The 16,966-nt window shown below is 49.4% G+C and overlaps 1 protein-coding gene across 3 annotated transcripts in view; it reads right to left on the reverse strand.

The window, feature by feature from the left end:
• Positions 1-3,862: 3,862 nt before the first annotated feature.
• Positions 3,863-16,966, reverse strand: part of LY86 (lymphocyte antigen 86) — a 41,904-nt gene continuing 28,800 nt past the window's right edge. For 2 of the 3 annotated variants that reach the window (XM_005223881.5, XM_005223879.5), the window contains 3 exons: positions 16,760-16,888; positions 8,218-8,270; positions 3,863-4,256 (listed from right to left, as the gene is read on the reverse strand). In XM_005223881.5, coding sequence (XP_005223938.1) covers positions 4,173-4,256; positions 8,218-8,270; positions 16,760-16,888 — 266 coding nt within the window. In that variant the 3' untranslated portion in view covers positions 3,863-4,172. 3 annotated transcript variants of the gene reach the window in all.

Consider the following 16,966-nt stretch of genomic DNA (forward strand, 5'->3'; position numbering starts at 1 on the left):
CATTTGAAGGCAGCTGAGGACTTCAGTTCCAATGGAACAACTGAAGTTATTTACAAACTAGATGTTAAGTGGCTGATTCCCAATTCCCCTGGAATCCCTGCTTGCCCAGATCAAATGATGGGGAAACTCGGCAGAGGAACTTGTCTGAGAAACCTGGCTGAGAAAACTGTAGATGATTCAAATCTGAAGTTGAGCTGCTGGGATGGTATGTTTTCCCTCCTTGACAAGTCAGGTTAAAATCAGCACGTGGCCTTTTCCATTCTCTCACTAGCTATTTTGGGTGATTTTTTCTGGAGGCAGACGTAATTGTTACATTTGCAGATGTTACATTTAGTTCTTCACATCCCCAATGTGTATCTTTTCTTTTTTTTTAAACAGGAAGCAAGTTTAATTAAAAATTACATGCATTTTCTTTCTTAGGCCTCTTTTTTTTTTTTTTGGCCTGGAAAGTTTCTGTTTCAGGGGAAACTTGTCCCTGAATATTTCCCTTAAATTCTTCTCAGGGTTTATGCAGTTCAGTGAACATGACCTTAACCTAGATTGACTTAAACCAGCCACAGGTAGAAGAAATCAAGGTGCCAAGGAACCACGTCAGGACATAAAAGGAACACAGGCTCCTGGGTGAGGTCAAGGCTCAGAGACAGTTTGCATCCGATGATGTCGAAGGGAAATTAGGCAACAGGCCTTCAGCTCCAAGGTGAGTACCCATCTGCTTTGGACTGAATGTCTGTGTCTCCCCTAAGTTCATAGGTTAAAATCCTAACCTCCATCATGGTGCTGTTAGCGGGTGGGTCTTTGGGAGGTGATGACATGATTCGTGCTTCTATAAAAAGGGACCCCAGAGCACTCCAGCACCCACCTTGTCACATGAGGGCACAGCAGAAGGACAACTGTCTGCGGTCCAGGAAGCGGGCTCCACCAGACATCAAATTTACCAGCAGCTTGGTCTTTCTGAGCTCCAGAAATAAATGAGAAAAATGTGAGAAATAAATGTCTGTTGTCCGTAAGGCACCCAGCTTATGGTATTTTTATTACAGCATTCTGAACTGACTCATGCACCTCCTGAACAGAATAATAACTCATATTCATTGAGCTACATGCCTGGCACTGTTCTTTCATTTACTTCTCAAGGTATTTCTGTAAGTAAGGCAGGTATTATTACTGTTGACGTGTGCAGATGAACAAACAGAGGCTTCGAGAATCTGAGGCCCTCGCCCAGTTAACAGCTGAAAAGATGGCCTAATTCTAGATGCTTCTTCCACAACTCTTTCCTCTCTGTACAATTTCTAGCCTCCCCAGTGCCCACTTAGGGGATGGTGTGGTTCCAGTGGGACTAATGCCAATCCAGCTCTCGGGTGGGTCATGTGACACAGGCAAGCCAATCAGCACCGGGGCAAGGTGATTGGCCAAGAATGGTCACGTGATCCAAACCATTGCACTCAGAGTGAATGCTGGGCTGGGGAGAAAGGCCCCCCTCCTCTGTACTTTGGACAAGTGTGAAACTATTTACTATTATAGGAAGGACTGTCGAAGGATGAAGCCGATACTCAGGGAGGCCAGAGGTAAAAGAACTGCAGAGAAATAGAGGTGACATGGTGATGACCATGTGAAGCTTTCTAGTGAACCGTGGCTGAAGCCTGAACCGCATGACCTCAGCAGTGAGCGGTGAGCCATGTGTATAACCAGATGGAGCTGGTCTCCTTTCCTTACAAACATTCCAAGTGGGGCGATCACACTGACCCAGTGGATCTTCAGCTTTCTGCCTGAACCTTGCTTGGGGAAGTTCTCCTTGGGCACCAAAGTTTCCTTAAAAATAATACAAACACACGCACACACACACCCACACATACACAGAGGTGCTCTTAAAATATTAGGAAGGGCCTACAGACACCAAAATGACTGGAGCTCGCTTATTTCCACTTGAGTCCCTTGGTTTGGAGGCATCATAGCATTATCTTAAATCAGGGAATTTTTTTTTTTTTTTCAGCGAAGTTTATTTAGGAGAGATTTTTAGAATACTTGATGGTGATTTTGAAACAATGGCAAATCATGGATAAGAAGTAATTAAGTTCTTTGGCACGGCCCCCTCTCCCTCCCCACATCCCCAACCCTGCCCCCTGGGCACACGTGGGTGACCAGCCTAAGAGCTTGCGGTGGGTTGCCCACCTGCCCTCTAATACCTCCCGCTTCCTATGTTGGCAACTCCAAGCCTCACCCTGGTTATGATGCTCTGCCTGAGTTATGATAATTATTCTGGCATTTCGCCTACCAGGACGGTTTGTACTTTTTAATTGGAGAGTCATAAACAGGGAAAAACTTTCTCAACTTGCAGGAGTGGAACTCAGTGAAATGTAAGGGCAGACATATCTGGGTGCTGAGAAACACTTTTTTCTTCCTCAAATCACACCCTTAGTGCAACTGCTGTGAGCTCCTGTGTGCTCAGCCAAGGCAGGGTCAGCCCACATGTGTGTGTAAGTCTCTGTTTAACTAAACCTACAGCCTTGAAAACTCTCTTTCTTTCTCCCCCTGCCTCTTTGGCTCGCTCTCTCTCCCTCTCCCTCTCTCTCTCTTTCACACACACACACAAACACCATCAATGAATTTTAAGAAGAGAGCAAAGAATAGAAAAAGGAGCAGCTGAATAGAGGCAGATGAGATGTGCTCTGCTTCTTCCCCGTCCCCATCTTTGGAAGGCAGCGACAGCTATCCTGAGCCGTCTGTGGAACCTGTGAATTCCTGGACTCCACCCAGGGCCCCTACTGGACGTGGGGTTGTTTCTGGAAAGGGAACGGGGAATGTCTGGCTGGGAGGAATGGAGAAGGACCAGCAGTCCAGTCTGCCGTCTGGATCCACAACTGTTCCCCCTGCCCCCGGCCACGTGTGTGCCCTGAGCTTTGCCCCTGAGCCTGGCATGGCCACAGCGAGCCTTTGCCCCGGAGCATGTTAGGCGTCAGCGAGAACACTGCTGTAATTTCGTCTCTCCACAACCCAGGAAACCTCAGATGCTGGGCTTAAGGTTTTGATTCACCAGGCATTCATGGCCTGCTATTCCGGGTAGTTCAACTATGGACGGATGGTAATTAATAGCAACGGAGATTCTAAAACTATGCATTTCTTTGCTCTTTTCATCACTAGCACAGTGGCACCTTTATGGCTGTAAAAGGCCTGCAAACACATAGTCAACCCCAGTCTCCCAACTCCAGCCCCTTCGCAGGAGCAAGAGGGACAGACGTGGGACCGGGGTGCTGGAAGCAGAAGCGGGGGAGCAGGAGGGTGTGGCAGGGGGCGGGGCCCCCCAGGGGATTCTGCACATCCAGGGACAGGAGACATCAGGGGCACCCATGGGCTCTGGCAACAGCAGGCGACCTCGCCGTTTATGGGGGCATTGAAGGAGGCGGCTCTGCATGTGCACGACTGTGGGGGACTGGAATTTTTAATATTTTGGGGGCCTGAAGGCTCAATGAGGGCAGAGACAAGCTCTCTTTTGCCCCTGGAGTAGCCTAAGTGCTGAGCAGAGGGCCTGCTATGTGAGTGGCCGGCAGTGACGCGGGGGGTGAATTAAGGAGCACACTCAGGAGAGCCGAGGTGCGCTGGGGCCAGGACAGCCGCACTCCGGGATGAAGTTATCAAGAGGTTAGTTCAGTGGAGACTGTGATGTCTGTGTGTGAGGTTTCACCAGCTTCTGGGCCTCACGTCCAGAGTGTGGGGCTTATCCCAGCTCTGCCCTTGCAGGCGTGCCCCCACCTTCCTGCATCTCTCAGCATCACTTATGCTGTGGCAGCCCGTGGCTCTGTGTGCAGAGGAGCTCACGCTACAGCTACAGGGCTGTACCAGGATTCTTAAACAAACCACGAGGCACTCCTTGTGGGCCAGTTTCTTTATTTGATCCTGGGCTCCCAGGAGCTGGAAAGAGGTGAGCTTTGTCAGGAGAGCACTTAGGGATGAGGGACGGTCCCTCAGGACTGCTGGGTTGACCCCCAGGAGCTCCTGGGAGGCGGATACTGCGGGGCTTTCGTTGCATCCAGGGAGCGCGGGGACCTCTGGTCCTGCGGCTGACATCAGCGCTGGCACCTTCCAGGAGGCTTGCTGTGTGGTCTGCTGGTCCTCCCTCTCAGCAGGGTCTGTGGGAGGAGCGCTGTTGCCACGGGACTGCTGACCGTGCTTCGAGAGGCTCAGGAATAGAGGACGGTGGCGTTGGCACAGGCCACGGTGGCATGGTCTTGGTTGTAGAGCTCCAGCAGGACCTGGTAGTCTCCCTGAGGGGCACAGGGAAGCAGCAGCTGTGAGACTGGCAAAGCCATCGGCTTGCAGTGGGCACTCAGTGAGCCCATCACATGTGGCCTCCGCTCTCGACCCTGGGGGTCAGGTCAGCGGGAGGAACCATGCCTGCCCTGCGGGCCCCCAGGCTGGCCGGGAGAGCAGAGGGCGCCCGGGATGGCTGGCTAAGCCTGAGATGCTGGTGCTTCAGATGGCGCTCCCATGGGGAGTGGACCGATGGGGTGGTGGGGCTGCTGTGTGGTTTTGAGTAGGGTGCTCAAGGCAGGTTCCCTGAGCAGGTGACCTTGGGGCCAAGATCTGAAGGAAGTGCGGGAGCTCACCATTCCCCTGGAGGCTGGGGGCCCCGCGTTTGAGGAGGCAGACGGGACTCCTGGGAGAGGCCCGCAGGAGGAGAGGGAGGAGGCAGGGGACAGCCCCAAGGGCCTGGGGGGGGCGGCACCAGCCTCCACTCTGGGGGGTGGCCTGTCCCGACATGGCTGTCGGCAGCATGCCTGCCGACACTGGAAGGAGATGGGGGGAGATGCGGAGGAAGTGGTGGACCAGGTAGGAGGCGCTGCAAGAGCCAGGTGAGAGGTGGGGACGGTTCGGAGCAGCTGGGGGAGACGGGGGAGAGGTGGGCATTCTGGCTGGATTTGCAAAGAAGAGCCAAGATGGTTTGCTGAGGAGACCCACGTGGGTGGGGAAGAGAGGGGTGAAGGCTGACCCCAAGGATCCTGGCCTGAGCAACAGGAAAGATGGAGTGCTGTGTGTGGAGACGGAGGAGGCAGTTGGGGGGCAAAACTCAACGGCACGGAACCTGAACGCGCCACTAGAGAACGTGTTCCTGCCTTTCGGGGTCCTTTCTGGCCATGGCCAGCCACAGAGGAGCCCCTCTGCCTGCGGTCAGGGAAGGCCGCCCAGGCTGTGTGTGGCGCAGCAGAGAGGCCCTGGGCAGGAGCCACATCTGCAGTGCTCGTGGCCGAAGCCCTACCCACCCCACAGCCCGTGGCTGCAGACACTCTGTCCCGAGGAGAAAGGCTCTGCATGGTGGAGGGTGGAAGAAGCTCCTGGGACTCTTGGCCCATCTCTAAGGAGCCAGTCACCCAAGGGAAAGTGTGTGTTAGTTGCTCAGTTGTGCCCAACTCTTTGCAATCCGATGGACTAAAGCCTACCAGGCTCCTCTGTCCATGGGGATTCTCCAGGCAAAAATTCTGGAGTGGGCTGCCTTTCTCTTCTCCAGGGAATCTTCCCAACCCAGGCATCAAATCCAGGTCTCCTGCACTGCAGGCAGATTCTTTACCATCTGAGCCACCAGGGAAGCCCCCATCCAAGAAAGGGAGGGTGTTTAATCTGTGTCAGCTGGAGGGCAGGGCCAGATCAGACCACCGGATGGATGGTGCATGACTGGTCTCGGGCTAGGAAAGAAGAACTTTCTAGCAATTAGCAGAGGCCCAGGAGCGAGCGGGTTCCCCAGCACTGATGGGGTCTTGGGTGTGAAGGCTGCTGAAGGTGACCTTAGGCACCCTTCACCTTAAAGACTCTATGACGGTCTAGGCTCCCTAGGCCTGCTCAAATAGCAGCAGCTATGACTTCAGAAGCAGTGTTAGGGGTGTCAGTCACAGTGTAAAAGTCAGAGAATTAGGTCTGGATAAAGACCAGCTCACACGTGCACCCGAGTGGGCTTCTTCCTCTCTATCATCATCGTCATCCCCATCATCTACTTTTCACTGTTCCTGTGCCTTTAAGAACACGCTACATGAAATTACTGTAACCCAACTGAGTCTTTCATCCATGCTTTAGAAGCCTAACAAAAGATGCAGTATTTGAAGGAAGGGGTTCGGGATTCTGAATCACAAGATATATTAATACAGACTCTGCTCTAAGGGGTGAAAGTGTTCAGGCAGCTGTGCCCATCTGCGGGCAGGAAGAAGGGACGAGGCACAGACCAGGGGCCTTTCCGCGGTTTGGATTCGCCAGGTAGGAGGCTGTAGTTGCACCCTTGGCACTTAGAGGGTTCAGGCTGTACCTCCAAGTTGGCAGCCAAGCTGGAAGTTCATAGAGTCTCTAAGTCAGAAAGCAGCCGCCATAGACAGATGCCCGCTGCAGGCGGGACTTCAGTGGGGCCAAGGACTGGTTGTGATAAAAAGAAAATAATACCAACACACTGAAGACTGGCAGCCGAGTGGGCAGTTTTCAGCCGAGCAGGGATGGAATTAGCACAGAGCCCACCTCTGGGGGGTTTGGTGGGAGAAGGGGGCACCTGGGCAAGGTCTTCTAAAACCAAAAGTCTGCACACCATTTCTGTTCCACGTTAGGAAGCAGCGTCTCTGCGGCCTGCAGGCTGGCGGCCAGCCAGGGGCGCCTGGGAGGCCGGGCTGGTCTCGGGCCAGCAGGGGAGCCCAGGTTGGGATTAAGGCCTCCAGCTGCCTGTGCGGCTCACATGATGGCTCACATGTGGTTCTGGTTCTGTCCCCTGCAGGCCTGCCTCGGGGGTCAGGACTGGCCAGGTTCCTGCTCCACAGGCCCAGAAAGTCTTGAAGAGGTAGGAGGATGGCACAGAGGGCTTCTGTGGATGCTTGAACAGGCAGGAGGGGGCAGGCAACCTGACCACTGTCTTAGCCTCACACTGGGCAACATCTCAAGGACCATCGTCAGTGCGCCACGGATGCAGGTAATGCAAGTGGGCCACGGATGCAGGTGATGCGTTCACCCACGTATCCTACGTGGATGCAATAAACCTCGGTACATCTGGGCTTCATTTCTTTCAAAGTGATCCTATGACTTTTAAGTTCTTTCTCTCCATTTCATTCCAGTTGCTAAGAGTAACTGCTTTTTTTTTTTTTTTTAAGTTAGTAATGCAAAACAAAAGTTAATTGCTTGCAAATTTCAAGTTGATGGATTGGGGGTGCATGGGAAGGATCCACAGAAAAAAATGGAGAAAGAAAAAGAATTCAAATAGCAAAGATTTAAAGCAAAAACGTTGTGGGAGAAATTTGGTCTCACATCCTAGAAGGGAAGAGAGTTTGTACAACTTGCGTGTTACCCTGAAAGGCCTGAGGAGAAGACTCTGGAAAGCTGGACCTGCCCCAGCTGCCAAAGCATCGCTGGAGAAAGACCGAGGTGGTCTGGAGACTTGGCGGCTTGAAGAGGAGGAATGCAGAGGCTGGGACAGAAAGGGAACATGTCCTGGGGGATGAAACGAGTTCAAGAGATTCTTTATGGAGCAGGAGGTCCTCTTCTAGAGTCATACTCAGGCTTTGGAAGATGAAAAGGATGAAATTGAAAACCAAAAAATGAAACAAACCGATTACATTTCTGTGATTCTTTTGATGTTTTTCTGAAGGATGCTCTCAGGAGTAGCTGTTGAGAATGGATCGCTATGTCTGAGTCGCTGGAATTCGGCTGTTTCATAAACTAATGGTATTTTAAATAAAAAGGAATTGTTGGAAAAACAGTGAAGGTGCAAGACGTGGACATTTTATTTACGGGGTGGGAGCTTGTGAGTACTGAGCAAGCGCAGTAACTGGGGAGCTTAGAGCTTTCTGGGCTGTCTCTCTTCCCTTCTCCGAATGGCCAGCCCGCCTGTGGCTGCCTGCCTCGCCTCTAACAGTCTGGCCACGCGGAGGCCCCTGGACAGAGTCCTCCAGCAGGACAGGGCCCCAGAGCCCCTCTCTAGGGGCGCTGTCTCCACAAGGGGTGCCCCAGGATCCCGCCGGACAAAAATGTTAAACACCAAAACGCCAAAACCCATGCGTCAAGCTTTAATTAGCAAGTGCCCACAATGAAGTAACAGCTTCACCCAGAAAGGGTCTTCTCAGTGAAAGGCGGTGCAAAAACTTGAAGGTTTTAGTTTAATTCCCTCTCCTCCTCTGCTGTCTCTTCCCTGCCCACCTCCTTCTTTAAGAAACTGCTCGATACAATAATTAAGGAACAAAATAAAACAGCAAACCAAACCCTTACCTCGGGAATTTCAAATCCAGGATTATTGATAGGGCCGGCATAATAAATCTGCTCTGGAAAGACAGACAAAGCGCACATCACGTCATTCAAGTGTTGAAACAGAATTGACTTTACTATTGTCTGTGCTTACTGTGCCCTGGGGATCCAGTGATGGAAGCAAAGGGTCTCTGACTGTGGTACATAAATCCCTAAGTGGGACAGAATCCAGGCCGTAGCAAGTAGCAGGAGACATGCAGGTCAAGAGAGAGCCAGGCAGGATGAGGGTTCAGAGGGTAGGCTGGCCCTGGGATGCTCAGGGTTAAATCCTAAGACAACTTCCCGTGACTGTTCGACCTTGGACAGTTACGATCCCTTTGGGCTCAGCGCCCTCGTTTTTAAGACGGGTATAGTAAGGACAACAACAGAGTTGCGAGGAATGAAGAGAGCTAATCCGTATAAAGCCCTGATAATGATGTTTGGGAAGATTTGCTAAATTTACGTACAGAGATGCTGTGTTTGAGACGATGGTTGGTGTGGGACGTTTGAATGACAAGATCTCCCCGAGTCTTCTCGCTGATTCTGTGACTTCTCCATAGCCTTTCAAGACAATCCCTTTGCTGCTGACGGCAGGAGTAGGTTTCTGCTGCCTGCAGCTCAAGAACCATGGCTGCTGGGACCACGAACCACTTGAAGTCCCTCAGGGAACGGGACCCAGCTGACAGAGGAGCAGAGTCCCAGCACACCAGTGAGCGCGCCCCTTCCCGTCAGGTGCGGCTGGATTCTGCTTGGATTCCCCTGGACGCATTTTATACCCACTTCACGTATCTACTTGGTGTTCTAAGGTGACACAGTGCAAACGGCTGGATCCTGGAGGCAGGACCCAGCTCTCCTCCTCGCTAAGTGTTGGTGGACGAGTTGCTAACTATCCCGTGACGCAGCGCCTGCACTTGCAATGCAGAAGTAGGAAGGCCTCTTCTGCAGGGCGTGGAGGGGACTAGGAGCTCGTGTGCGAGCTCGCGGAGCACGGGGCCCTGGGAAGGGGGAGCCAGCAGGTCTTCCTGCACATTTCTCACCTTACTTCCCAGTGTGAAGGAGAGGGACGCGAAGGTTCCCAGGGGGACGCAGAGAAACATGCCAAGGCTGGGTTTGGGAACCTTCTTCCTGAGCCATTGTGAACAGTTGCTAAGTTCTACTGGTGTCTTTTTTTTCTTTTTTAGCTTCCGGTTTAAAAAAAATGGACAAGTGCTGTCTTTTGAAGCATACCAAACAAATGCTATCAAGCACTTTGTTATGCTCATTTAATGCTCCAACATCTGCTGATTTGTGCTTCACTATGAGCGACCTTTGTGGGGTGAGAGATTGCCACGAACTCGGTCCTCATTTTACAGTTTCAACTGGAGCTTTTCTGTGGGCCCATGAAGTTCCTGAGAATTGCTGCAAGTAACTTGCGAAACTTTTTTTTTTTAAAACCTGATGAAACAACACCTAAAATTAAATTCTTGCTCCTTCCTTTTCCAGATCATCTCGGGTTCTGAGATTCCTTTAATTAACATCCTCACACTCCAGGGCTATAAAAAGAGCCGCGGTACCCACTTCTTTCTCTCCTTTGGGAATCTTGATCAGTTTTTAATACGGAGTGGATTAAAAACTTCACCCTCCTGCTTCTGAATACTTGAAGTTGCTTCTGCCAATCGACTTTTTTTGGGGAACCCAGATATTTGTGTGATTGGCACACAGTGTATTTTTAGAGAGGAAATGGATTTTAAAATGTGGAAATAGCAGCTCCCGAAGAGTCGTGGACCAGACGGCTGCCCTTTCACTAAGAGAGTAATCTAACGTTATTTAAACTTAGACACATTCACTGTGCACTTGCAATGGGCATTTATAAAACTATGAAGTGAGCAGCCTTCTAGGGCTGAGTAGGGTCCCGCCATGCCCCCTCTCCAGGCATTCAGAGATGTGCTCGTTACCCTGGTCTTTCTGCCCTAATATCACATGGGCCTCCTCTCAATGACAAACTCCTATAAGGACTCGTTGACAATCTTAGCCTCTTTCTCTGCCAAGAATGGTTCCGACAGACACATGGGTTGTGTCCCCCACTTCTAGTCAGATAGTTTCTCCTCTGGGCAGGGGACCTGACTGGTGGGAGCGTTATGGGGTCTGGGAAAGGGCAACAAGAACAGTCCAAGAAGGCAAACCTTTCTGAGCAGCGATAGGATCCCCTAACAGAGAAACTCACATCTCACCCCAGCTACACAAGTAGCTGTATCACCGGTGAAGCTCTCAGAACTTCTTGGAGGGCCTTTTCATTGGAAGCATACAGAGTTTGAGTTTTCTTCTGATGACGCACAATTACATGGCCTCTTCACAAGGTCATAGTATGCGCAGTTCAGACAACCTGTGCTGGTTCTCCGTTTGGAGGCTGTACAGGCTACTAATGCCTGCCCCTCCCCCCACCAGATGTGCATGTCCTGATTTTTAGAACCTGTAGATACTTTACAAGGCAAAGGGGATTTTGAAGATGCAAAATTAGGATTTTGAGATGTCATATTAAGCATTTTGAGATGGGGAGATTATCTTGGATTGTCTGGGTGAGTCCAGTGTAACCACAAGGGTCCTCATAAGCTGGGGAAGATCAAAAGAAGAAGGGGATGTGAGGATGGAATCAGAGAGGAGGGATGTGGCTACAAGTCAAGGAAAGCGAGCAGCTTCCACAAACTAAAAACCTCAAGGAAATGGATCTGTATCCATCCTCGGAATTCTCCAGAAGGAACACAGCCCTCCTGAGTCTCGTTTCAGGCTTCTGGTGTCCAGAGTGGTAAGAGAACACCTTTGTGTGGCAGGTCACTAGGCTCACAGCAGCAGTAGGGCACTGATACACTGATCTCGGGCCCAGAGAGGAGACTGGGCGGTTGGCCGGAGAAGGGCCAAGAGTGGCGGCTTACATATATTTGAAGTGAAGTGAAGTGAAAGTCGCTCAGCCGCGTCTGACTCTTTGCAATTCCATGGACTATACAGTCCTTGGAATTCTCCAGGCCAGAATACTGGAGTGGGTAGCCCTTCCCTTCTCCAGGGGATCTTCCCAATCCAGGGGTCGAACCCAGGCCTCCTGCAGTGCAGGCGGATTCTTGGGCTCCAGCAAAGACCTCTTTGGAACCATGACACCCACATACTCTAGGTATTGAACAAAAGAGAAAGTCCCTGGTCTAGACAGTGAAATTTCCAACACAAATTCCAACTAAACTCAGGACAGGTGGTTAAGAAAAATGCAGAGTGATGCAGAGCCTACCAGGTCAGTGATGCTTAGTGCAACATTCCACAAAGGTGTGACTATCCTGCATCAGCATCATTAGATAAAGCAGCCGCCATCCACATGTGGCCACTGAGAACTTGAAAGGTGGGTAGTGTGGCTAAGGTTTTAATTTAATTTCAATGTAAGTGATTTCAGTGGCCCCCCGAGGTGAGTGGCTATCGTATTGGACATTTGGTTTTAGGTCAGCACTATCCAATGGAAATATAATGTGAGCCACATCTGTAATTTGTATTATTTTTAAAAAGTAAAAAGAAACAAGCGAAATTAATTTAATAATACGTGCATATTAACCCAAATATTACAATTATTATAATTTCAACGAGCCTATTTGCAAAGCAGAAATAAAGACGCAGACATAGAGAACAAATGAACGGACACCAAGGAGGGGAAAGAGGGTGGGACGATGAAGTGAGAGACCGGCGCTGACACATGCACACTATGGGTGTTACGTGTGAAGCAGACCACGAATGAGAACCACATGCGCACTATGGGTGTTACGTGTGAAGCAGATCGAGAATGAGAACCACATGCGCACTATGGGTGTTACGTGTGAAGCAGATCACGAATGAGAACCTACTGCAGAGCACAGGGAACTCTACTCGGCATTCCCTGGTGGCTTAAACGGGAAGAGAATCCGAAAAAGAGGGGGTATATGTACGCGTGTAGCTGATTCACTTTGCTCTACAGCAGAAACTAACTCAACGTTGTGAAGTAGCTATACTTCAACAAAAACTGGTTTTTTTGGCAATGGAAAATATAATTAACACATTGCATACAAAATACAAATTTTGAATTTAATTAAAAAAAAAATCTAGGTCTCTAAAGGCAAAGAAAGTGTTAAAGAACTTAAAGCCATTGACAATGAATATTTATCTGGCAGAGTGAGACCAGCTAACAATTAAAGGGAAAAAAACCCAATGATGCCTATAAGACAATGACATGCATATCAAAGTTAAGTTAAACTTGAAAAAACTGATCAAGCCTTTCAAAATCCTTTTTCAAAAATGGCACCCTTTAGGATCATATTGAAAGTAAAACATGCATGAATTAAAATATGCCATTAATAATTTTATCTTGAAGTTATGTGAATCATCTCTGCTTGAAAGATTTTTTTCAACAAAATTAAAAAAAAAGACTATAATTTCAATAGATTACCAATATAGAAAGCATCAATGAGATTTTTAAATTCTTTTTTCAATCTATGTTTTGTACAAAGTCTTCAAAATTTGGTGCAAACTGTACTCAGAGCTCATCTCACTTGGATGGGCCCCGTTTCTGATTATCAGGAGCCACACATGACTCATGGCTCCTGGAATGGACAGGGCCAACGATGGAGCCATGGATGGCCTAGGAGGTGAAATGATTTTCTCCAACTTCATTCTTCCTACAAGAGCTTTCTGCATTTGCCGCCCAGGTTTTCTCTGTAAGAGCTATAACTTCTGGCAGCAAGAAGGGAAGGAGGATTAAAATTTTTTTTTTCCTTACTAATCTATTTTTGGATTTCTGTGTGTAAACACTTAATATAACTCTCAAAATACAGCTTGTGAATTGGTGGGCTAATTGCATTGCCAGAAGGAGAAGCAAAGGAGATGGTGATGGGAAGAAAGGGAAGAAACTCAGCTGATCTTCAGAAATCTGGGGCAGCCACAGGGAAGGGCAATGTGACCGAAAGTCATGAAACAGATGTCACAGGGGGTGGTCTTCCTCAGATTGGGGGTCTCAGGTGTTCGTGCACATCAGAGCTCTCAGGACGTTTGTTAAAATGCAAACACCAGCAACCCACGGGGTCCACAGGAGAGCTGCCAGTCCGCCTTCTCAAATAGCTTCCTACATGATGATTACACAGAATTGTGGGTACTGGCTTCCCTGGTGGCTCAGACGGTAAAGCATCTGCCTGTGATGCAGGAGACCTGGGTTCAATCCCTGGGTTGGGAGGATCCTCTGGAGAAGGAAATGGCAATCCCCTCCAGTATTCTTGCCTGGATAATTCCGTGGACAGAGGAGCCTTGTAGGCTACAGTCCATGGGGTCGCAAAGAGTCAGACATGACTTACTGACTTCACTTCAATTAGATTTAATGAAACTCCACAACAGGCTGAGAGTTTGTAAAGGATCCCGTATTACCTTAGAGAATTAAAAACACTTTGGCCTTTTGTTGCTGTTCAGTTGCTAAGTCGTGTCCGACTCTCTGCCAACCCATGGACTGCAGCGTGCCAGGCTTCCCTGTCCTTCACAGTCTCCCAGAGTTTACTCCAGTTCATGTTCAATGAGTCGGTGATGCTATCCAACCATTGCATCCTCTGTCATCCCCTTTTCCTCCTGCCTTCAGTCTTTCCCAGCATCAGGGTCTTTTCCAAGGAGTCAGTTCTTCGCATCAGGTGGCCAAAGTATTGGAGCTTCAGCTTCAGCATCAGTCCTTCCAATGAATATTCAGGACTGATTTCCTTTAGGATTGACTGGTTTGATCTCTTTGCAGTTCAAGGGACTCTCAAGAGTCTTTTCTAGCACCCCAATTTGAAAGCATCAATTCTTTGATGCTCAGATTCTTTATGGTCCAACTCTCACATTCATACATAACTACTAGAAAAACCATAGCTTTGACTATCCGGACCTAGGTCCTATGTCATTATTAATCTCAATATTTTGGGATCAACAAAAAGAACTGATGGATTTCAAAGGACAAGTTCAACACATTCTTGGATCATTTACAAGAGGCTTAATGTTGAGGATGGAGGGAAGTTCCCAGGGTTACAGAATTCCTGAACAGGCACTGTTCTTTCTCTTTCTTCTTTCCTTCCTTCCTTCCCTTCTTTCTTTCTGTCTTTTCTTTCTTCCTTCCTTCCTTTCCTTCTCTTAGTAAAAAAAAAAAAAAAAAGTCTAAGGTGATCATTGTTTCTATGTTTTTTTTGCAGTTCAAGGGTGGGTGTTTGCTGCCAATGCAGTAATAAAGCGCTGTTTTTGTTGATTCTTCATGAATTTGCAGCTGCCCTGTCACTGCAAGCAGGAAACCCACAGCTGCTTGAAGTATGCAGACAAAGAATAAAACATGAAGAGAAGAAAGGCTGAAGGCTGAGTTGCTGGTGCTTCCAAATTCCAGTTTCATGAGAACTGCAGGCGGGGCTCTCTCCCCAGAGGTGGAAGGGGGCTGCGGGGGCTCTGCTCTCAGCCAGCAGAGGATATACAACCTGGGCCTAAGTCAGGTTCCTGCTACCTCCAAGGAAAAACGGTCTTAAACTTCTAAGCCCCCGAGGCTCTGCCGCCTCTCCAGGTCTTGTTAAAATGCAGACTTCCACTCTGAGATTGATGACTTCAGGGGCTCAGAGCCCTTGCTTGAGAAATCCCTCATCACCTGCCGGCAGTTGCTGCCATTTATCACTTACTGAGTCCTGTGTGCCAGACTCTGTCCTAAGGACTTTGTATAATTGTCCAATTTATCCTTACTAAGAATCCCATGAGGTCTCTGTGGAGATGTGGAAACTGAGGCTCAGACACACTGAGTAATTCTGCCTGAAGTCACACAGCCATAAGAGACAGCAAAGGTCTGGTTCTGTGTAAGCCTGGCTTCCAACCCTGTGTTGGAAGAGACCGAGAACAAAGGCCCGGGGACCCGCAGGACCGAAGCCTGAAAAAACGAAGCAACCAGGAGATGCAGAAGTCTTGTTGTTTAGTCGCTCAGTCGGGTCCTGCTCTTTGCGACTCCTTGGACTGTAGCCCGCCAGGCTCCTCTGTCCATGAGACTTCCCAGGTGAGAAGACTGGAGTGGGTTGCCATGCCCTTCTCCGGGGGATCTTTCCGACCCAGAGATTGAACCTGCATCTCCTCGGTCTCCTGCATTGGCAGGTGGATTCTTCACTGCTGAGCCATCTGGGAAGCCCCAAATAAGTAGGTCGCACTGAGATTGCTGGATTCAAAGTCCAGAGTGCTAACCCTTACACCACAGGGCCACTATAGGAGGTCTACAGTGGCCCAGAAATCACGGATGTGCAAAAGGTAGGGGACCCCACCCAGAGAAGATGTATTTTAAAAGTGAGGCCTCAGACACAGCCACTTGCTCCCCTTCTTTCAGAGCAGAAATGAGTGGCTCAGTCCCTGGGACTGCATTTGTTACTAACGTGTGCCGTGAACAGTTGCAAAGGGAGGCCCTGGGTGGGGCTGCGGGCGTGCTGACACAGGCTGTCCGGTCCTTGGCATGGATTACCGGTGGGACGCATCAAGATGGCCTCTGCCTGGAAGGTGCTTTGTCTTATTTTCTACTACAGCTGTGTGAGGTATAAGGTGTTTTGCAGAAAGTATTCGGGGTACTTTTTCCAAATCTAGGCAAGTTCTTCGTTTCTTAGACCCACAAAAAGCAGCACTTAGAGACAGTGAGGCAGTGGAACTCTGGCTGATGAAACGTGAATTGCTGACCTAGATAGAGCTGTTACGACTGACTTTGAACAGCTAGAGGCAGTGAGACTGAGAGGCCTTTGCATTCAATAATCTCGGGGCATGGCCAGGCTCACATGTTCAGCGTGAACCAGAACAAACAGGAAATGCCCACGTTTGTGAAAGGGAGGGCGGGGAGGTGCCCAGCCCCAGTGCCCACTAAGCTTCCCGCTTTGTCTTGCTTGCAGGTGTGAGATCAGCGAACTTTGTCGTGGAAGCCCTACAATTCCAGCTGCTGTTAGGAATGACACCTGCCTCCTGGGCGATGTCATGTCAGACCTGAAAAACAGCTCTCAGGGAATCTTCTCTGCTGTGTATTGAAATTCATCTAATTATGATGTATTCCCTGCTTTGGACAAACACTTGACATAGGTAAGATCGGACTGCCACAAAAGATGAACCAGGGAGCAATTATTTCTTTGAATAAAGGACTCATCAGCTTGCAAAAGGTGTCAGGGTCATGTTTATCTTACCTCCAAGCTTTGCAATACCTTTAACATTAAGTCCATATCCAATGTTTTCATGTAGCTTACTTACTGCACCGGTTATTTTTCACAAGGTGCCACTGCTAACATTAACAACAATTTTCTCTTTGCAAACACTCGATAAACGCATTTCATTTGATGTCCACACTTGCCCTGTAAGGCAGGTCCTGTGGGATGGGCCATGTGGTCATTTTTATACAACATGTGATGATCCATGAGGCTAAGGTTAACCGCAGGGGAGAGGGGACCCTAGACACCGGCCTGGATATCGTGGCCTTGGCCGCAAGCTCCTGTCCACCTCTCTCTGGGCCCCAGCGGCCGTCAGCCAGCCAAACACCTACCTCCTTTCCTTCTTCCACAGAAAGAAAACTTGGGTAGATCCACTTCGCAGACGGGGTAGGAGAAGTTCAGGATGGACAGTCCTTTACTGAAGAGCGCGACATCCAGAAACAGCTGCTCGATGTCCTCCCCTGGGGGCAAAGGGGAGACCAGCTTTCCTGTTAGTGTGGGCTTCGCTGAGCATCAGAGTGTTCAGAAATCATAAAAGC

Source organism: Bos taurus, chromosome 23 (genome assembly GCF_002263795.3).
Source record: "Bos taurus isolate L1 Dominette 01449 registration number 42190680 breed Hereford chromosome 23, ARS-UCD2.0, whole genome shotgun sequence".
Taxonomy (NCBI): Eukaryota; Metazoa; Chordata; class Mammalia; order Artiodactyla; family Bovidae; genus Bos; species Bos taurus.